Here is a 26,756-nt window from a genome sequence, read left to right as displayed (position 1 = left end):
GAAATTATAGATCAAAGGTAATTAATTGACAAATTGGATCGAGGGGGTCGATTTGATAGGTTTAGTAGGAGGCAGTTTGCGGTTAAGTTATGATTTATTTATGAACAAAAAATCGAGGTTACCTGTTGTTGCAAAAGGAGAGTAAAACTTTGCTTTGAATATTTCGGCCGAACTCGGTCCATCGTCAGTTTGTCCAATTTTTACTGTTTTATTCAACAAAACACCCGAAAAAATCAAGGCTCCTCTCTCCGTTTTAATTAACAGTAGTTTGTCTCTGGAAAAGCTGAAATTCTGCTTGCTTTTCCTAGCAGTTCTTTTACGGTGTCTCATTTTCATGCATACGTCATTTCTTCACCAGTCTCACAGAAACAAATAAATTCAATATGGCGGCCGCCAGACGTTCAGAATCAAGAAAGCTCCAAAAAGACAGGGAAGGCGTCCAGTTCAGCTCTCAATTCATACAGGTTGTGTATGCTGTTCTTGTCATTTCGCCTAGCGGATTTAATAGTGGATATCATTCACATAGCGCTCTTTAAATCTAAGTCATTGTCACTGATCGTCTGACTGTGAATGATCTTGACTACAGCTTAACAGTTAAAGAGAAACAGACTAAAAAAACTTAGTCTTTTCGTTGCTTCGTGTCGAGACATGGTGAAGATATATACTCCGGATAAACTGAGTTAGTTACCTGTGTTACAATACGTTGACGTAGATGGAATTAGATGGGGAAATGGACACGAATTTTAAACATTGTATTCGCGGCATGAGCCGGTCAGCCGGCGTTAATTTATACTCAGTTGCATGCTGAATTTTAAACCTCATTTAAATCTGCATGCTATTGTATTTCGACTGTTAAAAGAAAGCCTTACATTTTCGTTTGGTCACTTGCTAGATAACGGGATCATCCTTCTAGCTCAATTGTGTTTGATTTTAAATTCTAGCATCAAATAATGTGATAATTTCGATTTCGAGTTTCTTTCTTCCATTGACTCTCTTGATCTTCTGTCACGTTTCACATCTTTCCCCCTGCCCATGCGGCACTCAGCAATATCCCCGAGACAGTTTTAAATTTTGTTAGCAGTTGCTTTAGCAGTTCTGTAAAAAGTAGATGAATAACTGTTGTCACGCTTAGTTTAACAGTCCCAACGAAACCAAAATCACCAGCGGGTTCTTTCCCGTGTAGAGACCGATATCAGCATCCGTTAGAGCCCGCACTGAATAACCGATCTCTGTCATATTAGCTTTCGCATTTCTAGTAGATAATCGGCTAATTGCTGATGTAATGTTGTCTAAAATCTGTAAGAAAACCAAGAAACGGTATATACTTCGTTATTCACATTAGCGAACTCGCGTTTTTGCTGCCTGGTCGCAATGATTTGATGATCAGATGCACGTGCAACTGAATGAAGGCACATCGCAAAAATTTCCTCCCTTCATTAGTATTAAAGCCAAGTTATAAGCAAGCAAGTAACATACTGATAAGTTAAGAAAGCAAAACTAAATCCTTGTTGGTTTCACTAGCTAGCTCAATTAACCACGAAAATCTCTAGTGCCCTCACTTCGTCATGAGAACAGCCGGAGAAAAACACGGCGCACACTGAGTGTATGCAGTTCAAACGGTTGAAGCTTCAATCGACCCTCACGATCGGCTCTTCAACCATCATCGCGCATGCAGCGAATTTTGTGGCGCTCAGCCTTCATCCGGTTCACTTACGTCAGTAAGTAAAACGATAGACGCTGAACATTGCAATTCTGCTGATAAAGAACGGAACAACAAGCTTTAATGACTTTAATCTTCCTTCTTAACTGAGTCGCTTGGTCGGCGCAGGATGACTTTCAAGTTTTTGACGTTTCTATTTCTTGCTCGTCGCTTCACAACTCGTTTTCGTCGCCTCGCGGCTCATATTTAACTGAGAAATATAAAAGAGGCAACTTCTAGAACAGCCAGGGTAGTTTCTTGCTATTCAGCTATAAGATTGTAGCCTCGGAACTCGGTCGGTAAAGCTTTAACTTCGTACTGAACTGTGACTCTATCAGTCCACTGTCGAGATTTTAGCCTAAGAACGACTAGTTTTAATCGATATTCTCCGTAACTCTGACGGTAGGCTCTAATTAGCTAAGAAAGACTGACTTCGTATTAGCCACGTCGTAGCCCTGTCGGCAGAACAACAAGTTTAAACGTGTGGCTTCGTAGCTCCGTCGGGCGGTAGACAACGATTGTCTTTGGTCCGGCTATTTAATCTTCGTACTGACTTGGCAGTATCTTCATACTTATCCTCGCCTTTTTTCCTCTTGCCCTTCTTCGTGGTGCTCCCCAAATAACAGAATTCCCGGAACACGCTACTGTTTGTTCGGACTGTTAGCTCGGCTACTTTTAATCTATCAACGTAACTCGATGGACGAACGAGCGTCTTATGATCTATACGTCGATATCAGTACCGCGCAGCTAAATTCAGTGGGGGTTACATAACTTATGATTGTTCGAAGCCGACTGGCTCTGATGCCAATCGGTAGAGAACGACTTGATTTTAAACCATGTTCGTAGATGCTCGTAACTCAAACGCTAAGAGAACAACTGGTTGTGAACTTACTTCGTAGATTGAGCTTGTTGGTGGAGAGTGGTCGGTAAGGTGTCGTAGCTGAGTCAACCGGTATGGAACCGCTGTCGACATACAAAGTTTTAGCGGGTTTTTCACGATTCCCCTAAAGAGATTTGTCCGAGTTCTTGTAATTAAGGAAATATTCTCGCAAAAGAAAAAATACTCAAAAATTCACTTTACTCTGGGGGAAGGAATTAAGCGACAGTAACAAGTGGGACTGGATACAGAGCCCTACTTTGACCTACTTTGAGACGAGCAGCCGGATTCGGCCATCAGTGTTTAAGTATCCAACAAGCAAGAAAAGTGTTATTTCTACTATATTCACCAGAGGAATCAGCTACAGCAAAGCAACAAGCTTTTGAAATAACGTAACAGATGAACTTGTTTTTCTAATTTCAAGTTACGTTGTTTTACATTTATTTTGATTGCACTGTACATTGGAGTTTCCGTCCTGCGGAAAATCGCAAAATGTCAGTTCGTTTCGCTCAGTCTTCCCAAATAGGAAAAGCCAGTTAGATCTTGCACAACACAACTGAACAACTAGCCAACTCTAAAAATTAAACGGCTTCCTGAATTTTCTTTTTACCACAAGGTATCTATGTGATAGCATACCTTCTTTTCAGCATTTTATTTCGGGCAATATTCCCAAATTACCCATACAACTCACAAGCTACTGAACATGTAATTTCTCAATTTAGCGCAGGGCTACATCAGATTTTTAATTTATACAAACTGAAACATGACTCAGTGATGAATGAAACAAGCACTAAATATAACTTGTTTATAGGCCATAAACACAAGATCGACGGAGGAACTCATACTCTCTAACTTGAAAGGAACTTGGATGGTTAATAACTGACCTTTCCAATTATCTTTGCTCCATAACGTATACTAATGATAACCCGATAGGGGAATACGTATATGTTACTTATAACACTGCAGTTATAACACAACCCCGAGGGAGATCGATAACGTGGTTACTTTAAGTTCGAGACAACAGCTATAAATAACTTCTCTTCAAAGAAAAGTTGTTTCGCATGGAGTGACAAAGGGTGCTATCCCCTTCAATTAAGTACCGGCTATATACACTTTAAGTGTTAAAACAGCCTTAAAAGTAAATTAACAAACTTCCTTTAGTCCATCATAACGCGATATTGGTCTAGAACGAGCTATATTTAGCTACACTTGATGTGGACTCAAGGAACTAACAAACTGACAGAGTTGAGTCAGCATTGGTGGCTATTTTTGTCAATATCAGACAGTATAAATTTCGTCGGTTTACGCGGCACATGAACAAATGCACACAAGCTCTCAAAACAGTTCAAAAGTGGAAGTTTTGTTGACTGTATATAAAGGAACCGATTTGCTGGCGAGAATTTTCGGTAATCAACTGTAATCAAGTGCTGGCGCACAAGGATTGGAAAAAACGCGCAGCTTCTGCGGTGAGAAATGACGTGTTGTTTTTTTATTGCTAATGTCAGTATCACATGATCTTGTCGGAAAGTCTCAATGGTCGCTGAAATAATTATATCAGCACAATTTGCCGTACTGATCATCTGTGTGAACAGAGAAACGGGAATAACTGATCTACTAGGAGAAGTTAAGGTAAGTTTGTCTGCGAAATTTCGGGAAAATCGGTGAAAACCTTTCCGTTTCGATTTCACGAGAAACTAGAGACTGAAAGCGGGGTATCATGTATGCAAATTGTTTTGATTTTGTTTTGAAAACCAGAATAAACTTGCCGCGCAGGTCTTAACTTATGCCCCGCACATGTGGCATATAGAGAACTTTTCACAAAGGTTTCTTGCATGCTGGCCTCTGCTTTGACAGAAGTGAGTATTGCTCGTCGTCCCTGGGTGATGTGGCTTGCTTGTTTGGTAAGCGAAAGCCTTTGTTTTAGTTCCTTAATTACTGACTACACGGGCACTAACTCGGATAAACGGAATATTTAATGCATAAACTCGCAAACTGATTTTAATAGCTGTTTACAGTTCGTCCATTGTGTTACACAATTTTGTTCAGTCGTAACCCCGATCTCGAATGTCTCGTTAAAAACATAATCTCAAACCTTGATGAAGTGACATTCTAGAGTCTTAATATCGGCGTATATGATACTGAACAAATTCTCAAGCTAGACTTGTAAAGAATAAATTCCTAGGCTTCAAACAGGAAAATCATTTAGATGGAAATTCATGTGAATAGGCCTGGTATGGGCCGAACTCACTGTTCCAAGCAGACTGCCCAACTTTGTTCTTGTTTTAGAACTTACATTTGAAAAATTTTGGAAAAACAGAAATTATTTCAAATCTCTACAAAGAGTATAGTAGTTACAATCTTTTACTATTTTCAGAGGCAAAATAACTCGAATTTAACTGAAACATTTTGTTTGGCTGCTCGTTTTATGTGATATACGTGTTCAACGGATTTAATACGGTCGTTAATGATGGTCTAAAGATACTAGTCTGTAATAAAGAGATACGATGTTCGTATCGTAACTCAGAAACCAGCCAGCTTCCAAAAAAACACCGAATCGACTGTCTAGAATTTTCCAATACTGATTTCCAGGAACTCGGCTCTCGTATCGAAACTTGACACTACAGAAGTTATTAGAGAGCTGTTCAAGATTAAGGTGACACCCGTATAACTGAGATTTGTATACACTACGGAAACTTTCGCGGAAAATTTTTAAGTAACTCAACTTTCACTCAGATTTTTTTCGCCAATCTTAAGGGTATATCGCGATATCAAGAAATTGGCGTTATTTTTTTAAGCTACGTGCATAACAAATTGTTACGCACGGTCACCGAAAACTTCTAACAATCAAATCAACATACTTATGCATGTGTTTGTTGACGAACTGTGAGAATACCTTCTCGAGAAAATAGACTTACTGATTAGTTATGGATTTCAGTTTCCAAGCCGTATATGTTGAATTTGGACCAATTTGTACAAAATATGATTCACTTGAATGTTGACGAGCCATGTTTTGCTATGACAAATGGAAGTCTCGGTTGAATCAGCCAAAAGACACATATCTTTCGTAAATACAAAGCACTACAAAGGAACACGCTAAACACATGACCTGCTACAAAGAATTCACTTTGGTCCAGCCGTGAAAACTACAAAGCAAATCCGTTTCAGAGCCATGACGACGAGACAGAGAGATAGTACAAAGATGTGTGTGTGAACTTGCTCGTTATACGTGTAATATTATGAAGGACACACACGGAGTAAAACAAAATACACTTTACTCGAGCTCCACGCGATTACAACTGAACTTCGAGCTATAACAGAATACTAAATAGGCTAAAGCACCGCGGGAACAGGTCCCTAGAGGCACGTCCTAATGCATATTATAACACCCTCCCTTTTATGGATAAGGAAAAGAAAACTAGCCTATAAATACACAATACGAATAAGCATGAATTGTAACTGTAACTGAGCTCTGTGATAACGCGCTAAAGGTCTTAGTGTTCTAAGTGTTCTTAGTGTTCATGGCTTCATGTCAAAACAAAGTCATTTAAGTGTTTTGGTGGACGTCGCTGACACACTGATCGTCTAAGCACCAGCTTGGGTGGTGACGTCACTGCAGCTGAAGGAACTTCCGAGTCACTCGGAGACGAACTTCCTTGACTCGACGCGGATAGACTAACTTCTCCAGAAGAACTTGTCTGCGACTCGTACGACTGTGCAAAAGAGGGAGCGGGCACCTCTGGTATCTCAGCAGATATCTCATTAGGTATCTCGTCTATCAGTGGCGGTGATGGCTCATTTGTCAAACGTAGGTGAACACGGTTGCGACGTACAACATTGTAAGGCGTCTCGACCTCGTACGATCTCTCATCCAGTCGCTTTCGTACAATTCCTTTCTGCCATTCGCGCTTGCCCAACTTTAACGGTTTCAGTCTCACAGTATCTCCTCTCTTTAACGGATCCAGATCAATAGCACCTCTGTTGTAATACTGAGCTTGTCGCTGTTTGCGCTGTTCAAGCTTGGCTTGGCACCGCTCACTGTCTGGAACTGCCTGTGGTGCAAGCAGGTTAGCTGTCATCGGTAGTAGACTTCTAGCCCTTCTGTTGAAGAGGCGCTGTGCTGGACTAATTTGGATACCGGCAGATGGGGTGTTACGATGATCGAGTAAGGCTAGAAAAGCATCCGATCCACTGGACTTGCACTTTCTGAGAATTTTCTCAGCCTCCTTCACTGCACTCTCTGCTTTACCATTTCCTTGGCTGTGGTGTGGACTGCTGGTCAGATGTTCAAAGTCCCAGTCTTTCGCGAATTTCAGGAAATCGCATGACGTAAATTGTGAACCGTTATCTGTCACCAGCTGCTCGGGAATGCCGTGGCGCGCAAAGTGGGCCTTTAACTCCCTGATGACACACACCGACGAAGGAGATCTTAAATGGTCCAGTTCAAAGAAATCGCTGTAATAATCTGAGGTGACTAAATAGGTTTTTCCTTCAAGCTCAAAGAAATCTGCAGCCATTCGTTGCCAGGGTCGATTTGGTGTCTCGGGGGACATTATCGTTTCCTTGACTTGACCCCGCTCAAACTCTCGACATGCCTCACAGGTTGACACATAGTTCTTAATGTCAGCTGTCATCCCGGGCCAATAGAGACACTCACGGGCTCTGTTTAGACAGCCATTAACCCCAAGATGTGAGTTGTGAATTCGTCTTAACAGCTCGCTCCTCGACGCTCGTGGAACTACGACGCGTTCTCCCTTAAAGATGAGACCATCCTGGATCGATATCTCATCACGCATGTTGAAGTAAGGAGAAATGACACTAGGCACGTTACTCTTATGCTCTGGCCAGCCCTTCTGAATCACGGCTTTCAGCACTTGAAGAGAGTCATCTGCTTCGGTATCTCGCTGAATCTGCAGAAGCCTTCCTTCCGATACGGGCAGATACTTCATTATGTTGATTGTCTCGAACTCATTCTCGCCTTGCTCACCGGCAGGGAGAAATGCTCTTGAGAGGGTATCGACCAGAAACATCTTGCTTCCCTTCTCGTACCTCACCTCCAGGTCATACTTCTGAAGGCGAATTATCATGCCTTGCAAGCGTTTGGGGGCACGGTGCAAGGGCTTCTTGAAAATTGATTCTAGCGGCTTGTGGTCGCTAAAAACAATAGTCTTATTGCTAAACGTGTAGTCGTTAAACTTCTCCACGGCGAAAACAACCGCAAGCATTTCTTTTTCCATCTTAGCATAACGGGTCTCGGTCTCTGTTAGTGCTCGGCTTGCATAAGCAATGGGGTGACCGCCTTGCATCAGGGCGGCGCCAAGACCAGCTTGACTGCTGTCACATTGCACTGCTAGTGGCCCCCCAGGTTTGTAGTAGGCTAGCACAGGAGCAGATGCGATAAGGCTCTTCACTTCACTCCAAGCACGTTCTTGCGCGTCGGACCAACACCATTCAACATCTTTATGGGTAAGGTCGCGTAGCGGCTTCATTACGTCAGACAGGTTTGGCAGGAAACGACTGATGTAATTTACCATACCATTCAAACGTGACACATCCTCAGGCTTTTCTGGTCGCGGCATTTCTGTAATTGCCCTGACCTTCTGTGGATCTGGCTTCAGGCTCTCTGATGTCAGAACATGTCCATGAAAAGGGACTTCCTTACACTTGTATTCCAATTTCGCGCGGTTGAGCTTTATGCCCTTCTGCTGACACCTCTTCATGAAACCCTCCAGGGAACTATCGTGGTCAGCATCATCTCTTCCATAGATTAGTACGTCATCGGCAATACACTTCACACCAGGCAGGCCTAACAACTCTTGATTCAAATGCTTTTGAAATATCTCGCTCGAGACACACAGCCTAAACGGTAAACGAAGCCAGCGGTATCTCCCATGGGGAGTTGCAAAAGTTGTCAACAGACTAGACTCAGCATCCAGCTCCAATTGCCAGAAAGCGGATGCGAGATCAACCTTTGTAAACACACGAGCCTCGGCTAAATCGGGCAACACATCATCAATGACCGGGATCTGGTATCTTTCTCTCTTTAAAGCAGCATTCAACGGTTTTGGATCAATGCAGACGCGTAAATCACCAGACCTTTTCACAGCAACAACAAACTGGCTGACCCATTCAGTCGGCTGATCCACAGGAGCAATAACTTTTAGATCCTGCAACCTTTTGAGTTCTGCCTTGAATTTTTCCTTTACAGATACAGGCACTTTCCTGGCTGGGAGAATCACTGGTTGGCAAACTGGATCTACTTGCAGGTGAACCTTTCCAGGTAGCTTGCCAAGGCCATTATCAAATACATCTGGGTATTTGTTAGTAAGATCGTTTTCTAAATTCTCCACAACGCTAACAAAGTTCTCCTTGTGTACGGTTAACAAACCCATCTTCTCAGTAGCGTTTAAACCCAGGAGTGGAGTTAGATTCTCCTTGACGACTAAGAATCTCACTTTATACCTTGTATTAGTTCGGGGATTGACAACGGGCAGAGCACACGTCCCAACAGGCTTGACCTTGGTGCCATTCCACATAACGAGGGACTGGGAACAAGGCTCGAGATCCACCCCTTTCACATGTTTACATGGCACAATGTTGGCACTGGCTCCACAGTCAATTTGAAATCTCACGGGTTTCTGCTGAACCAGCATCTGAGCAAACACAGCTTTATCCTTCATACCTTGAACTCTTACAACACTGATCTCTTCCAAGTCTTCGTCGCTCTCAAAGGCGTTAACCGCGGCATCTTTGCACCCTTTCGCAAAATGATTCTTTTTCTTGCACCGCTTACACACTTTGCCCCACACAGGACACTTCTTTCTCTCAGGAGCACGTTCATAGCCACAAAACTTGCACGAAATTTTCTTTCCCGACTGTCCGTCCGGCGTCGGAACTCGAGGCTTCTTTTTCTTAGACTTGACCTGGCTTATGTTGTCCACCGGTTCCGATAGCGACTTCATGTGCAGCGCCGTAACGTCTTCGCTGCGGCAGATATCGATACACCGATTCAAAGTGAGATCTCGAATTCTCAGTAGCTTCTTGGTGGTCTGCTCATCTTTAATACCACGCACAAAGCGATCACGGATAAGACCATCGCGCAAGCAGTCACAAAAGTTGCATGTTTTAGCCAACCTTTTCAGCTCAGCAACGAAACAATCGACCGACTATTGTTTTTAGCGACCACAAGCCGCTAGAATCAATTTTCCGCTCGCTGCCACCATGTAATATTATGAAGGACACACACGGAGTAAAACGAAATACACTTTACTCGAGCTCCACGCGATTACAACTGAACTTCGAGCTATAACAGAATACTAAATAGGCTAAAGCACCGCGGGAACAGGTCCCTAGAGGCACGTGCTAATGCATATTATAACAATACGAGAGGTAATTCATCATTTTTTCCCAATGACAGTGTGGTGTTTTTTGGTTTCTTTAGTGAAATGACATTTCTAAAACGAGGCGGTTTTCAGTAGAGCGACTAACAAAAAATAGAGACAAGTTTTGCAAAATAAATGCAGCTATTCTCGCTTATATTCTTCGGTTTTATTCACGTCAATATTTTTTCCAAATGCCCAGTTAAGCTGCCAAGTTAATTATTACATTTTGTTGAAGTTGAATTTTAATAGTAAAAGGGAGTGCATCTATACAATGTGCTTGATGACTTCTTTGAATTTAAAGAATGCATGACGTCAGTAAAAGTTGTGGACAATGTCAGGAGACTTGATCTATTGATGACTCGTGGGCGTTAAGTAAACAAGGCGATCCCACATCAATTAACGTCATGGAATAAAAGGCTTTTTTACCTTAACCAGCGTTGACAGGGAAACGAGTAAGTCTCTAGCAACCAATTTATTCTAGTAAATTATCTGTTATTCCCAGCGTTGATTGCGGCTCGGATAGTTGATTCCAAGATATATGAGCAATTTTGCGGCGTTGAAATTGGTAATTACTACCACTACACAGTGTTTTCTAGAGAAAATATAATTGCTTTTTTCTGCAACATTTGCAAGTTGTTTCGTTCTGCAGTAAGTTACTAGTAGGAAATTATGAATTAACGGGAGAAAAATTAGGCCGAATACGTAAAGTGAAAGCCAATAAATTCCTAGTAATTCGATAAAATGTTTTTTTTTAAACCCTAAAATAGATGAAGTTCGTTAATTGGGTATTGATCATAAAACCTCACTTCGGAATTACAGAAAGTAGCGAATCCGATTTGGCTGTGCTAAGTGTGCCTTCAAATAAACAATTTGAAATGGAAACCCTACGAATATGACGACAAGATTATTTTAGGCGTCAGTAAATTTATACATTGAGTCCACCAATGGTCAAATCGGCAAGTAACGTGATACTCCGCTCAAGTCAAGGCCGAGTGTTTCGCTTTCTTGTCAAACTATTCAATATTTGCGGTTGTTGACTTTGGTCAGCTGGAAGACCCATCTGATATGACGTAACAGTAAGGCACTTGCGTCACTGTTACGTCGTGCGCGTTACTGCTCGCCCCACATTGCTTAAATATTTTCGCATAAGAGCAAAATAAATACAAGATAGGAAAGAGTAATATCAAAATTTAACTTCTGCGAGAGGTTCACTCAGATAGCAAGCAGTAAAATTTGATTCAGGTTGGCAGGCAGGGGAGCCTAAGGGTTGAACAAAAAAGGTAACGTATGTATTGTCGAAATCTCTTTAATTGCTTGAATAAAATATCTTTATCACAGTAATAATAAGCTTACCTTTTACTCTGAGACATTTTGGCGTATCTTGTAACGTTGTCAGTTATTACGCAAGTCTCATGACGTTTTGGCGAGTACGTGGGACGATTGAAAATCTAACATGATGAGAAAAATGCGGCGAGATCACGACTCAAAACGTCTGATGAGAGATTTATTACCCAACGAATTCTTTCCCCTTAAATCCTGATTTTGAAACATTTTAGCTTTGGTGTTTAAATTGCGCTGCTAGGATAACAATTAAGAGGGTTACAGGAATCCTGTGAAACGGTCTCCTAGACGTACAGATATCGTGAGATATCATTTACACTCGTTTCTCGCATTATTTGAACCCTGCTGAATCGATTTAGAAAATAAAAGGAAGACATGGATCGGGAAAAAAATGGATATTGTAGTTCAAAGTAATAATACAGTATACCGTGTTGAATTCTATTCATGTAACAGGACTAAAATTTTATATTTTTAAAAACCGGCAACATATCTACTTAAGCATACACAAACTAAAGATATATATTGGTGTCCGCTGTTTCAACTGACTGAAATTGGTTCGTTTTTCAGTACAGCGAGGCCGGTTTAAGGTCAACAGGAGCTAGTGAAAACGAGTCCGAGAGCCTTTGGAATGACAAACAATAGAAAGAACCTTTATTATTGTAAAAGAGAAGAATGATTCTACTTGATAATTACCAAGATAAACCCTCGAACGATTCACAGAAAATCTGTCCTTCGTTGAAATCGTAGTTTGGGGTCATTATAACGACATACTTGGTTTTAAAAGTTATGCGTTCCTATTAAAAAGCTATAATACAGGCATGGTGCCAGAACATTATTGGCCATTCTTCTTTATATCGTTGCCCATAGTTTCAGCTGGTACTGTTACTGTAGTCTTTCTCTCAATGGACCCTCCTCTAAGTTAGTGCGTTTTCCTTGTTTTCACTCTGCAAATAAGATTCTGAGACGGAAATCTCTGAGTGACTTATAATTATAGATGACCAGCCGTCAAAACCGCCCACTGTCTAGATACTTAGAATTTTTCTCCCACAAATGCTCGACAAGGTATATAGGTGAAGACTGAGATAGCCGGCGGGTAAAATAGAACTGAAAGGGCATCCACAATTAACCTCTCTTGGTGACACTCCTTACAGCATGGGAATCTGTACCCTTTTAAAGGCTAGGTAAGTTATGAATAGAAGTCGAAGTTTTTATCGCTCATAAACGCGCGCGCTGATCAATCATGTGTACTTCCAATTAATGGAACCCCAGCAGTGGAAAACCAGAAGCTTCTTATGTTAAGTTTGTTGGGAAACGACGAATGAAAAGAGGGATGTTGGCCCACCCGGCAGTGCAGTCTAGTGCGGGTTATGTAACTAACTACAGTTCATTACGGCCGTGTTAGTTTGTGACTCCTGCGGTTTCTTTCTTTCTCTTGTTTCCAAATAAAATCTGACCACATCTGCAGGGTAGGAAAGCGTTCGTGTTTTTCTTTTCAGTTAATCCTCATCAGATTCGTTTACTTAGCTCAGTGTGGTAATTTATATACATATGGCATCACAGCTGCGGTGTATTCGCACATCATGTTGTTTCCTAGCGCTGCTAATCTGACTGGCGAAACTGAAAAGAAAGTAGGCTCGGCTTCAATCGTTTTTACTCTAGTGAAATCGATTCAGGTGAAGCGATAGAACGGACGTCAATCTAAGGACAATAGAATTTGTTTTCAAGCTTAAAAATTTAGCTATGGGGGTCAGTTCAGAACGACCAACTGCTGTCTACTGAAACTGAGTTCTATCAGTTTTGTTACGTAATGGCGGTTTGATAGTGTTTTACTTATTTATCGAAAATAAAAACCGATAACGTTCAGTGGAAAGTCGTCTCGGTCCAAATTGAGTTCTAGTTTTCGATATAATTTGGTTCAACTTCCGATCTTTTTTAATGTGGGGACGACGTTTTCTTCTATTTTCAGCCAATAAACTTCAAAGTATCACAGATCACTCGGTCCTATATTTCGGAAAAACAATGGCAGATCGTCTGAAACAAAGCTTGATTTGACGCGGTAAATAATGGTCCGTATTTACCAGATGTAAAATACTGCACTATCCAGATTATCTTGAACTGTCTGATACGGTATATAAGCCTGTCGATTGGCTGATTTGTCGACTTTATCCTGACCGCTTTTCCATTTGTTAAACCGCCTAATAGTGTCGGCTCAATGGCCATGTTTCCTTAGCAATTGTTGTAAAAGGAAATTTGTTGTTTGCACCAGCTGGCAAAGAAAATAAGTTATTTTAATAAAGTGCTATTTGTATCAGCGGCAAAAACATCTGCCAGCTATTTCAGGCTTAGAAAATCAGTCATATCATCGATTGGTTTTTGCAAATGGAAGTGAATTTATAGCGTTTGACTCAAACTGAAACACTATTGGCTATGCTCTCGGGTATCAGATGACTTTTCTGTGGAAACTTTAAGATAACATCAATTGACGTAGGTAATATTTTTGTGGAACTAAGGTGTGAAGGTGATAGGAACTGCTTGTCCACCTACAGGGTGAGACGGAAAACGTTTGTTTGAGATGATTCATAGTCTTATAAAAAATGTTGAAACATTGAAAAAACACTATACTGGCACCATGACATCTGTCTTTTCTGTCCGGAATTTTTCGACCCTCACTGAGACAGCAGAATAGTTTAAAGCAACAGTGTAGTGCCTAGTCAGAGTCAGTGTTGTTTCAGCCGTTCACCCAGCGTTACCGCTTAGTTTGCCACTGAGAATAAAAAAAATACACTGACATTGAATCAGCGTGAACAATATGATGACCAAAAAAATATCCTGAAGTTTATTTACGATCGTGCTCATCACTCTTCTCTAATCGATCTGGTCTTAGAGAAAGAAAATAAATAAATAAATAAATAAATAAATAAAAATAAAATAAAGGCGAAAAAATAACCCGATTGGCTAGTTTATTAAAGAAAAGAAAATTGTTTTCGTCAATTTTCTCACTTCGCTTCACTACACGTGGCTTTTAGAGAATATCAGGAACTAGGCCTCGTTACGATGCTGACATAGTGTCGCTCACAGTGCATTCTGGGACTCGAGGGATCTCGAAGTTGGACTCGTCGAGTAGTTTGTCTGGGCATACGTATCAGCGAACATCTCAACGAAGTTTGACATTGTTCATGTAAAAAGATACCAAGAGGAGGCTATGTTATAGCGAATATATCTTCAAACTAGGGATTCGAGCCTCAAGGTAAGTTCTTTCGCGCCGTTAACAGCGACGCGATAAGGAAATATCGAGTGGCACCCGCGTAAACCTCTAATTTATTCAACGCGAATGGCGCCAGCCGCTTGTTTCGTTTTCTTACAAACCCTCTGAGACCACACACTTCGCTCTTCTGGTTCAAATATCACTTTGAATTAAGATGTGCAGGGATTTGGTGCAAAATTTGCCATCTTGGTGGTTTCCCGAAGCATTTTCGGGTCACGCGTGAAACGGTCTTAGGCGCGAGTGGGTTTCGCCGTCACACTCGTGAACTCAAGTTCACAAATCATAGCCGATAAAACTTTCCGTTTCCTAGATGACGTGGCGTTAAGAAATCCAAAGTCAAAGTTGAAGATATCGAAAGTTATTAGCTATTTGGAGATTGACAAAACGGTGGAGTAAATTGTGTATTTTGCTTCACAAGATTCGATATTGAACATGGACGTAGCGACGTTATTGGATTAGTAGACAATTAGAGAAGGCAGTGCTACACAAAACGCAAAATTTGGCGTTGACGCATTTTTCTGTGACGTTTTTTCAATTGTTTAGTTAAGTTAGTTGTTAATGCTACTTAACTGAAAAAGTTTCTGCCGTTGAGGAATTTTATTTCTTAGTCATCTCAAAGAGAAGCCTTTTTAAACTCTTTTTCAAATTTGGATGTATGAAGTCTCTGAAGAACGTTTCTCTATGAGGGAATATGGTGAAATGCTATTGTAAGTGATAATTTGTCATAATTTGTGATATTTTGTTAAGCTAGGCAACCCCTACACTCCCTGCTAGTAGGGTATACAGCTGAAAAAGAGTTCTATCTCCTGTTTTGCAAGCCTCTCACTCAGAAAATTAATGTGTTGCTTTTGGAGTGACTTTTTAAACAGACATTAGCCTATGTATCATAGACAAGAGTGCAAGTAGGCACAAAGAAAGGTCAAGGATGCTGTAGAGATCTTCATGGTATACCTTTCAGCCGAAATTAACTCTGAGTTGCAATGAAAACATCTTAATTACTGCCTGAACCAACCCTACATTCTTGCAACCAGTGAGATACTACACTACTTTCCAGTGCTTTGGCCTTGGTTGCTCTATGGTTATTAAAAAATGGATTCTATGTTGCTGGGCATCTGTTCAGTAATAGATCACAGGTGACGGTGAAATGTGGTAAGAACAAAAAAGTGGCACACGAGGTGATAGCTGAGTGTGTCACTGATGTTCTTACCACATTTTGACATCATCTGTGATCTACCTGTATTAGTGAATAGATGCATGGCAACATGTAATCTTCTCTTATATAATATAGAAACAAAAAGGAATGTTAATGACGCCATCTATGCCTCTGTCCCCCAATAGATCTTAGGTAAGAACCAATCAAAATGCAAGAATTATTTGACATATTATTTAAACCCTGTTTGCCGGCTAAGTCACTTCCCCTAAATAACTTGAATAGCATTTAGGATTTGACAGCTAGCCACTGGACATTGAATTATGCATTGGATAATAATATCTAGCTTTTTGAGCAACTAGACACATATTTTTTTGGCAGAATAAAGTCAGCATTTCTTTGCCTCTCGAAAGTGAAAACCAAACATCACTGGTTTCTCTTTAACATAGAACTTGTTGAACTTAGTATGTCAGTGAAAAGTGTGATTATCCACAGGTATTTTTATGGACAGAACTGATTCTCTGATGGTAAGATGAGGAGAGAACATTTCCTTTCTGTCAAGAAATACCCAGTGTTAAGTTTTGAAGGAAAAAGCAGTGTGTAATCATCAACTGCAGCTGTAGCATCTTCAACCTCAACAATGTGATAGACACTTAGTGTACCGTTAACCTAAGAAACTTCATTGGAAAGTCAAGTATGTAGGTTGCAAGAATACAGAAACAAATCCCAAAATATTCTTTCAGCAATTACTGTGAGAAATTGTGGAGTAATTAGGGAGAAATTGCATGTTGAACTCAGGCACTGGCCATAGATTTACCCAGCTGTTTTCATTTTTCAGGCACCTTTTTCAGCATTTTGTGTCAATAATTAACCAGTGAATCCAAGGTAACCCTCAGAGTAACATTGCATGTCTGTTAGAGGTTTGGTCATGACTGTGTAAGTTCTCATTATATCACCATAAATGATACCATGATTATGTTATTGTAGAAAACAAAAAAAACTGTTTTCATATTGACCAGCTAATTTAACCAAAGCTACTTAGATAGTGCATGCCAATCAAAACGGAGGACTAGAATCAGTCTCGTTTATTGTTCAACAGGTGAAATTTCAAGAGTTTGACCATTTTATTGCCTACTTAGAGTATTTGACCAGCTGCTTCATGTTCTAGGAACTTAAGTTGAATGCTGCAAGCTATGAGCCAGTTCAGCTGTAAAGTCTTCACCATGTGGCTACAATATCCCTGCAGTAATAAGATATCATCTAAGCCATGATATAGTGTTAGTTGTGTATAATACTTCTTCGGGAAGCTTGATTTTAAGTCTAGTTTAAGTCAAAATTTTATTACAGCTGCTGCTGATATGAAAACTTTAAGGTTAAGTGATATTAAACAAGATTAAAATGGACAAGACGTCCTCAAGTGTTTATTTGTCTACTTGCAATGCAGAAACTTGTATGCTGTTATTTAGTTGCAGAAGTAAGCGAAATTTTCCTTATTTGTAACAAGTTATGATTATACTTTTGATGAGTAAGTCAGACCATGAGACATGTAGTCAAGAAACTGGCTTGATTTTGTTTGTATGAAGCTGTATGGGATATTTATTGTTGCAAGTTGATGACAATCAAGTTCATCAACAATCTACAGCATTTTTCTCTCTTCAGATATTCTGTTTCACAATGTGCTGTTTTTTCATCAGGCACTTCCAAGGAATAAACTTTCTTTTTGCATGCATATTTAGGGCTCATTCTGGGTTAATTCAAAGAAAAGCAATCCAAACACTGTTCATAGAATGAAAGGACATGCTCTGATATTAATTAATTGATGCAATGTGCTCTGCTGTGTGCAGTTTCATTGAGTGTAGAGATTTTGTTAGAAACCGCTCAAGAATGACTAGAATGTGTGAGAATAGTATTATTATGGTCGTAACACATGGGATGTCTGTGAATTTCAACCACGTGTATTTTTCGTGGATCGTGTATTTCGTGGGATGCCTGTGAAGCCCCGCCACGTGTAAGCCATGGGTCGAGCTCGTGCCCTCGTGGCGTGTCTGTATGGCGGACTTCCTTGTAGGATTTCGGTTTCTGTTGTTTTGAATGGTAATCTGTGAATCCCGGAGGACGTTTTTGCTGTTTTCTCTCGAAAGTGACTTTCGTGATGTAAAAAAGAAAGAAACAAAATAATCACAAAAGTAATAACAATCCGAAAATAATCAAGACGTATTACGAAGGACAAACTCATCTACCGATAACTTGTACTTCATCGTTTAACTATGTTTGTGTCTGCCTAAAATGAAAAAGTGAGTTTTTCCGGCCTCGTAGCAGTATGGCGTGCGTAACACGCACACGATACAAAGTCAATACTGTAGTATAAAAGTTTTCTTTAAAACAAAGTACACAATCGGTAGCTATGGCATGGTCTTTTCGACTTCATCTACATATCGGAAAAAATCAGTATTCTATATAGAGAAAGTGATTTCCTAATTGCCGACGGGCACTGAACTAGCGAAAATGTGATTGAAAGCAAACCATGATTGTAGCTCTAATTTACAGCTGCTTTACATCACAATTCGATTCCGAATTAACTTTTAAGTAAACATTCCGCAATGATTTTCCTTGCCATATCTTCTCGAATCTTGGGTCTTTATCGTAGGGATTGTTCTAACGTCGACGTATATTATCAGATATTATGCACGGAAATCGCCTCGAAGCTGTTTTATGGTGTGGGCTAAACCACAAACATTTAGTCCACTTTCAGCATTCTACTTAACTCGGCCTCGGTTGAGTTAGTTGCTGTTTGGTTGATACGAAGCGATGGCTTGTCTGAGAATATTGGATTGACTACTTGTTTTGCCTCTAGCGATAAACTTTTACTTAGTTATCCGCGGTTTAAATCAAAAGCTATACTAGGTGACCGTTCTTTTACCTGTGATGCACCGAAACTTTGGAATGCGCGACCATTTGACATAAGAAGCGCCAGCACTGTTAGTATTTTTAAAGCCAAGCTAAAAACTCACCTTTTCCGTCATGCATTTTTATCATAGTTGTTTTTATTATTGTAAGTTTACTTTTAATTGTAATTTTAGCTTTTTAGCCTTTTTATTCCGTTTTTAATCTTGTCATGCGCATTTGAACATTTTATGAAAGTTGCGCATTATAAATGTTATTATTATTATTATTGTTATTATTATTGTTATTATTATTGTTCAGTTGCTAGATAGACTGCCGAGTCAACCGACCACCAAATAAACGCCTTTATTTATAGATAGGCCGCGGATCCAAGACTTGAAGCGCTTATCATATATTTGTCCTTGTTTACGCCTACCACCGAACCTTACTACACAACCAGCTGAGACATCAAATACGTACTCTTTCAAAGGTGGCCTTACATTGCGTGTAAAACGCTCTCTAATCTATTCCTCTGTCAAGGCAGAACTATTTCATGAATTGTGGGCGTAAAAACAAAATGTAAAACAGTTGTTTTTTTGTTCGACAGGAATGTTGTTCTTTTGTTTGAATTAAATTGATCTTGTCAGTGATACCTTATGCCCAGTCATGCATGTTGTTGTTTTTTTTTTCCTTTTTTAAGTCGAGATTCTGTATTATGAGAGAACTGTTCCTTCGCGAACAAAACTCATGCAGGAAAACAGTGCCCGAAAACTCAGAGAATTCTTACATGTAAGAGCTGATAAAAAATTAACTGAAAACACCTTCCGCTTTGGCGAGCGGGCGTGATGGAAATTGCGAGAAGCATTATTTAAGTTTATTTTCTTTCATCTACTATTACGTTTTCGGCGAAAACGACCGTCAGAACGGAGAGTTTGACCATAGTTGAAGCTTTGGTCGTCTTCAGGCTGTTGTGGTAAAACACGCATTTATGTTTTAAACAAACTTTTTACGTAAATTGGTATATGGATGGTGTAATCTTTGGGATTTTAAATTCCAGTGCTTTTGGCGGCGAGAACAGTTTACTAAAAGCTTTACTACTCGAAATTGGTCCTGGGAGCGCTGTCGAATTGTTCATTCCTGCAAGATTCAAAGCCTCGCGGCCATGTAGGATGAACAATTAAAATAAGTAACTGTAGTCAAAACTCTTTTGTTAAGGTCTTCCAATATGGTGGCGAAAGCATCACATGAAAACTAAGACTGCGGTTATGTATATTGAGTGGGAAGTTCGCCATAAACACACTCCTACGATAACTCTACGTTGACATGGTCCAGTAGAGACCAAGATTTACACAAACGCTACATATTCCGGGTTTCTTTGTTTTGGTAGATGACTGATCAGTTATTGATATTTTGTTACAGACGCGATCAGGAAGACAACTGACAAAGACGTTCGGCGAACGTCAACCAGCACCAAGACGACTGAAGAAACGCGGGCCAAAAATACAAGACGACAGCCAACAAGAACGGAACCATAACGGTTGGCATGACATTAAATCGCACAATGATGGCATCGTGACCGCGAATTCTACTGACTACAAAACCTCTGTCGACCAGAATAACCCCCCTTCAAAGTCGCCGATCAGCACTCTGGATGAGATTATGGAAGTGCAAGAAAGACATACAGTAGGAAATGCCACGGATAACGCGCCCCCGTTGTTTGAGAGTGAAAAAGACGTTTCAGAACACAAACGTAACCGGCGTACGCGCACGCGGCACACTTCGATGTTAGAACGCTTGGCGCCCACGCCGGGCTACGTTGATAAAACGTCCATGGACTTAGAAGGCGGTTCTCTAGCGCAAAGAAGAACGCCGCGTATGGCGAGCTTAAACGCGGCTGCCAAAGTGAACGTGTTTTTTGAACCTTCCAGTCCTTTAGCGGGACGGAGCTTGTTTGAAATTCAACAACACTCCGCAAAGAAACCTCCTGGTAGACATTCAACCGAGAGGCGGCTTTCTGATAAATCGAATTCTAACTTGGCGGCGTATGGCGCCGAGAACAGTTACGATAGAGAGGACTTTACTGAGTCAGATGTATTTATACAGAGTGAAGTGACATCCACATGGGATCCCCCAAGATCCACCGGCGTGATCGTCAGCCCAAGGGCAGTGGGAAGCACTCCTCTTACGGAGAACGCAGCTAACAGTTTTGAATTTGTAACAAACGGGCACAGAGCAGCGAAAGATCACAAGCGAAAACCTGAAGCAGATTCTACCTCGGAAGGTGAAAGAAAAGCAAAGAAAATGCTTCTCGATACCAGTAGCGAAACGGATGGTGTTGTAGAAAGAGGAGAGTTTGAAGATAACCAGGAAGTTCTAGAAATAGAATGTGACACCACTACAGACTCACCACCCAAGACAATGGTGGACCAGTGCATCCAGGTGGACCTGCCGCGACCGCCGTACAAGCACGTACGCGTCCTGTCTGTACCAATCAAAGGACAGCTTGTCACATCATCTGGCTCAGTTCCCTTTACCAAGAGCCACTTGGTCACGCCTGTCACGCCGTCCAAACCGCCTCCTGAACTCAAAATAAGTAAGACGGCTACGACCAAGCGTGCTGCTGGGTTGAACAATCAGGCAATGGAGAACGCTTTTACTGCTAGTGACGGGCCTCTGGCTAAATTTAGGGCTGTAGGTGGTTTAATTGATGAGCGCAGCAAGGCTAGGAAGGCTAAAGAGCTCATTAATAAAATACCCGATTCATCCTCTTCCGTACAGCTTAAGATCCCTAAGATTAACTTTGCTGCCACTTCTACGTCCACTATGAGCGCGGGACGGAGCCGTCCCGCGGGAAACCCGTTAAAAAACATTCAGTTAAAGAACCTGAATATTCATCTTGAGAAGCTAGCTGCCGAACGAGCCCGAGCGGAGCCCAGGCAACCCAAGGTTTGTATATGGGACGTTAGGGTTGCTAGTTAGATTGTTTCCCCTATTTTATATTTGCAGCAGCGATTTATCACACATGACAAGTTTTGAAACGTTCTTAGTGTGGAAGTGAGTTTTGACACAAAATTGTTAACATGATCAAAGATTTCAATTCACTTCAGAAAACTTCCAGCACTCACTTTTTTGGGAATTCGTTTTTGATTCCCTCCTTCCCCATAACGTCTTTCTAGAAACCTTCATTATGCTCCAAATGGCATCGTAAGGAGTAACAAGGCAACATACGTTAAAACATTAGCTTAATGCTGCTCGTGCAAGCCGCAAAACTGCGTGGCACTTGGACCAGATAGCGTGCAGTAAAAAGACGCAAGGTGCGATTATGGAAACTACAGCTGTATATTCAAACTCTGGTAATGAACACACGCAAATAACAGGAGGCGCGTATAGGCTGACAGTTTGCCAACCTGTTTCTGTAAAAGGAGTCTAACGAGATGAGTTACAGAATGTGAATGATCGGCAAAATATACATTATTGTGACTTTTGCCGTGTGTTAGCGTTTTATAATAGTGACCTCTTCGCCTCTGGTCTAGTAGCCAGTAAATCGAACGTGGTGTGCTTTCCCAAATACGGTTGAACCCCACTTTTTCGAACTCTCAGGGGAAACGAAAAATAGTTCGAAATAGCGGAATTTCGAAATAGCCGATAGTAAATGACTGAAGGGAAAATCCAAGGGAAATGGTTTTGAGTTCGAAGTAACAGGGAATTCGAAAAGACCGAGTTCGAATTACCGGATTCCAACTTAAGCTATGAGAGCAAAGCTCACCCGAGTTTGTGATTGGTGACTGGCAGGGACTGGGTGCTGATTGTTGCATTGATAATTTTGGTATCCCTTGTTACCTTTACAGAGAACGAATGGTTGGATGTTTATCGGTGAACCTTTAGACAAACCGTACTGCTATGTAAGTAATTGACTTGTCTTTCTTTATTATCCCTCATAACGATACACTTTAAACGGTCACCTGCAGATAGCGCTAGGAAAGGTAGTTTATACATTGAAAAAAAATCAGCACATGCGAAAAAAAGGGGAACTGGTGCTAGGTACGAGAAGAGCAAAGCTCCGAGCAAAGATGGGTAAGCCGTGTCAATCAAAAACAGTGTCAAAGCGGTGAAAAGTCGCAAAAGACGACATTTTCCTTCCGGCAACAGTTTGTTTACACAGTTTTTGTAACGTTTACTGAATATTCGCAGATCAGAACAATCAAAAGCAAAGCCAAGATATGACTTCGTTTTCGTAGACCATGCTTACTTACATTATGTATACGTGACCTCACTTTCAGGACGAGACAATAGTGATACGGCGGTATTACAGCGGTGTTCAGCGTGGAGACGAGATCATAAATGTACGTGACTCGGTTCTTCTTAAGTCAGGAACACGGAAGAAAGATCCACCTTTTGTGGCACGTGTTTCTGGGCTCTGGGAGGAGGATGAAGGTAAGTATATCGCTTGTTGGATGTAATAACATGGAACTAAAAACATTTTGAAACAATTTGATATCGTTGAAGAGGAAAAGTCTTGGAGTCCAGTTGGATGGATACCTAGAATTTCGATGAATGTTTAGGTAGGGATGATTTCTCTTCAGGAAACAGATGTCACTAAGAGTGGGAAAAAATAAAGAAGATAAAATTGGAAATTGGCACAGTAGCATTTCTTCTCCTTGTTTATCTTTAATCTTTTTTTCCAAGTTTTTAAATACCTAGAATTTAGTTGGGGGAGTGGTACTATTTTTGAGAAATCTTCTTGGACTGAAAAGGTTTCTATTTCTCCCTCCAGTCAACGATATGAGTTCTTCGAAAGTTGGTCTCGGTCAATTCTCGGTGACGAGTTCTCAACCATAAGTTGTTTAAGTCTAAGGAGAAAGATTTCCTTCTAGTTTTCGTTTAACTAGTTGATACTATAATTGCACCATGCATATGCAGTAAGTGTGGTAGCCAATCCAAACCAAACAGTAAGTGTGGGAAATGAAATTTAACCTCGTGATTTATGACTATGCCTTGGGAGCCGTTAGCAACTGTCGATTAACACTCGTTTTTCCGATGACAGGCCCGAACGCTGGCGAGATGATGATGAGTGTGTTTTGGTATTATCGACCAGAGCAGACTGAAGTAGGGAGAGTTCCAAACTTCCATGGCGAGGTAACACACCGCTTATTGTTAGTCAAACAGCTTGGTGGTAGAAATGGCTTAGTTTAGGATGGTTTGGTAGAAACTGAGTCGCTTGTCCCTGAGATATTTTGATGTAATGGGCGTCTTTTTTGCTTGTCAACAGATGGAGGTGATGGCCTCAAGACATAAAGACGACAACAGCGTGGCGTGTATTGTAGACAAGTGCTACGTTCTTAGTTATCCAGAATACTGCAGGTAATTATTCCTTAACTAGCAAGGACACCTTTGGTTAAATTGTGGGGAAGTTCGAATGTAAGTAGATATAGCCATCGTGTTTCTTCAGTTTGTGATCTTTTACCTTTGTAATTTGCTCTTGATGTTTATGTGAAACATTTTATAGGTTCATGAACTATCGGAAATAGTTTGACACTTGATATAAAATAACTGGCTGTTCAGGCGACACTTGTGAAGGGTTTTCCTTAATCAGTTTAACAAATAGACTCCATGTTGTCGTGGGTCTGTTCAGTAATTGATCACAGATGACGTCAAAATGTGGTGAGAAAAACAAAGTGGCACTCGAGGCGGTAGCCGAATGTGTCACTGATGTTCTCACCACATTTTCACGTCTTCTGTGGTCTATTACTGAACAGACGTAGGAAAACATGTTTCAACTGTTTCACAACTGATCCAATAAAAAGACCAAAAAGTTAAAGACTTGTACGTCTGTCCTCTAATTGATCATTAGTAAGAACCAATCAAAATGCGAGAATAATCCAGCATGTTCTATTGTAAAATAACATGTGGAATCAAGCTCAACTGATATGGAGTGAATGCAGTTTCAAGGATCGGGAGACTTGCCAAAATTTTCAACCACCGTTAGCGGCTTGTAGATGCCTTGTTTTCTTGCTCTCCTTGTTAGGTCACTGCTATGTATCACCGAAAAGAAAATGTGTAGCACGGAAAAACCACGCCGGGCCTTGCTCTCAAAAAAACTTGCTAGACTTAAACAATGGGTAGTACTGAACTTACTGAATCATCAGCGTGCTAAGTAGGGCTTTAGGCTGCTGTAGTAATGAAGCTTGCGGTTAAACGTTTTGTGTTGTTTAGATTGTCTTTGCTGTTTGTTTGAATCGTAGGTTCCGGGCACTCAACAGACTATTCCGAGAATTCAGGGAAGCTCCTCTATCCCCGGTTCCTCCCGGAGAGAGTACAAAGCCCGGTTCAGTTCCCCATCCTCGCACGGACCCTAACCTGGTGTTCTTCTGTCGGCAAGTGTACGATTACCGTATGGGTAGGATCATCAAAAACCCCGTGTGACATATATCCTGGAGGACGTCACTTAAGAAGCAGGAGAAATAGTGAACTACTTAGGAAGCGTCCACACTAATCCGTCATGAAAACCGAGCTCTTCAAACCGGAGGAATATGAAAACGCCGGCTTTTCGTTTTCGTGTTGAAATCCAAAATGGCCTGTGATTGGTGCGTTTTCCTTCGGCGTAGTGTGGACGGGGCCTTAATCGTAGCGTGTGTTCTCAAATCACCGAAGTAAATGAAATGTGTTTGATTGACAAAGCAAGTCCCTTTTGCAGCTGAAGGGAATACATAAGCGCGAATTCTCAGGATGACACAGGCTAATCTAAGGTGCGAGCTAATTTAAGTCACGGTTTGTTTCTTTATAATCAACATGAGCCTTGCCCATGATGAACGGTTCCATATTAGTGATGTTAGAATATAATTCGTTGGGCGGCGGCCTAGTATGTTCAGTAGTACTAAATTTATTTATCTTCCAAAAAAACTGTTAAAACCAAATCTTCAGTGAGGAATATTTATAGAGATAGCATTAGAATGTTGCACTGATTTTATTAAATTACAAATATAAACGAGTTTAAAGTATATATCTATATTTTCGTTTGTTACTTTTCCAACAACGTGCACTGGTTACAACGTTAAAAACTCTCACAACTCTCTAATGATGCATGGTAGTCGGTGTACGTGCTGCAGAATACTTGTGGTAACTCTACCTTGAGGAATACAATGGCAATCATTTAAGTTCTGTTGTTAGGTTAGCACGATTGTAGATTACCATATTGTTATTTGTAGTTCGGTAAATCGTTATTCAAACAATTACTTGGCGACTTAATAAGTTGTTAACCACCTTAACTTTCTCAGGTTCTCTTAGGGAAATTAGGGGCGATGTTGGAGAAGTTTGACTTATCCCCGTTTGTGCTAAATTTGGACGACTTCGGGTTATCTTCATCTACCTCTTAATTTCTTCACATTTTTATTCAGAGAGAGAAGAGTATTAGTAATTAAATGTAAGCGACAGTTTAATTCTAGTGAACGTTCCACATGTCGCTGTGGGTGCAGTGTATGCCTTTCTCTTCTGGCAATCAAAAGTACTCTGCCGAGTAGAATTTAATTTAGAAATAAAGAAATGTTTTTCATTGATATGCGTGACCTTGCTTGATCTGTTAGCTTCCTTCCCTAGGGGAAAGAGTATTAGTTTTGATCTCAGCATTTTTTCCACCAACTTTCCAGAGTGGATGCCTCTGTTAGTCCTGTTAGTCTTTGACGTACTATACATTATGATCCGAGTTATCGTGGATCACAAATCCTGATCCAGATCATCGCAAAGGAACACACCCTAAGATCAAGCTCGTACTCTTGCAGGACTTTTTAGAAGTTTAAACAAGTCATTTTTTTAAATCCGTTGAACGCGGCCACGTGTTTCTATCATAGTTACCTATGTTACTATTGCAAAATGAAAACTTGTCGTAAACCTCTCCACGGCTGGTAATGCTTGCAAATTCCATTCAGAGATCTATTCCTTTCATAAATGCTATGTTGCCAACCTCTTAGCATGGCTATCACTGGCACCGTCACTGCAAGGAAAACATTTACCGCGCGGGGTATTACCGAGCAAAAATGCAAAGGGTGGGACTGAAGAAAGACAATTTTTTACCATTCGCCTCGCTTGCGCGCGCGGACAGATTATTTAACAATTAGACCCGTAGCCCGCAAGGGCTACGGGTCAATAGCCCATGACGCGAAGCCGAC

General features: G+C 40.8%; 1 protein-coding gene across 4 annotated transcripts; it reads left to right on the top strand.

Annotated features, from left to right (window-relative positions):
- The first annotated feature begins 353 nt into the window (after window positions 1–353).
- On the top strand, window positions 354–26,147 carry LOC110060758 (uncharacterized). Of its 4 annotated transcripts, none has more exons than XM_020767556.2 (7): window positions 354–464; window positions 20,014–21,540; window positions 22,443–22,496; window positions 22,875–23,028; window positions 23,639–23,730; window positions 23,864–23,955; window positions 24,837–26,147. In XM_020767556.2, the coding sequence occupies exons 1-7, from the start codon at window positions 384–386 to the stop codon at window positions 25,015–25,017; spliced, it is 2,181 nt and encodes a 726-aa protein (XP_020623215.1). In that variant the 5' UTR covers window positions 354–383; the 3' UTR covers window positions 25,018–26,147. The 4 variants fall into 4 exon arrangements, with proteins under 4 accessions (XP_020623215.1, XP_089144552.1, XP_020623216.1 ...); XM_089288426.1 differs by lacking the exon at window positions 354–464 and adding an exon at window positions 4,095–4,205; XM_020767557.2 differs by lacking the exon at window positions 354–464 and adding an exon at window positions 4,394–4,477.
- Window positions 26,148–26,756: the final 609 nt, after the last annotated feature.

The sequence above is a fragment of the Orbicella faveolata genome, unplaced genomic scaffold, assembly GCF_042242905.1.
Source record: "Orbicella faveolata isolate gen_17 unplaced genomic scaffold, um_ofav_v1 contig_15, whole genome shotgun sequence".
Lineage (NCBI taxonomy): Eukaryota > Metazoa > Cnidaria > Anthozoa > Scleractinia > Merulinidae > Orbicella > Orbicella faveolata.
This window is presented reverse-complemented; position numbering and strand designations above follow the sequence as displayed.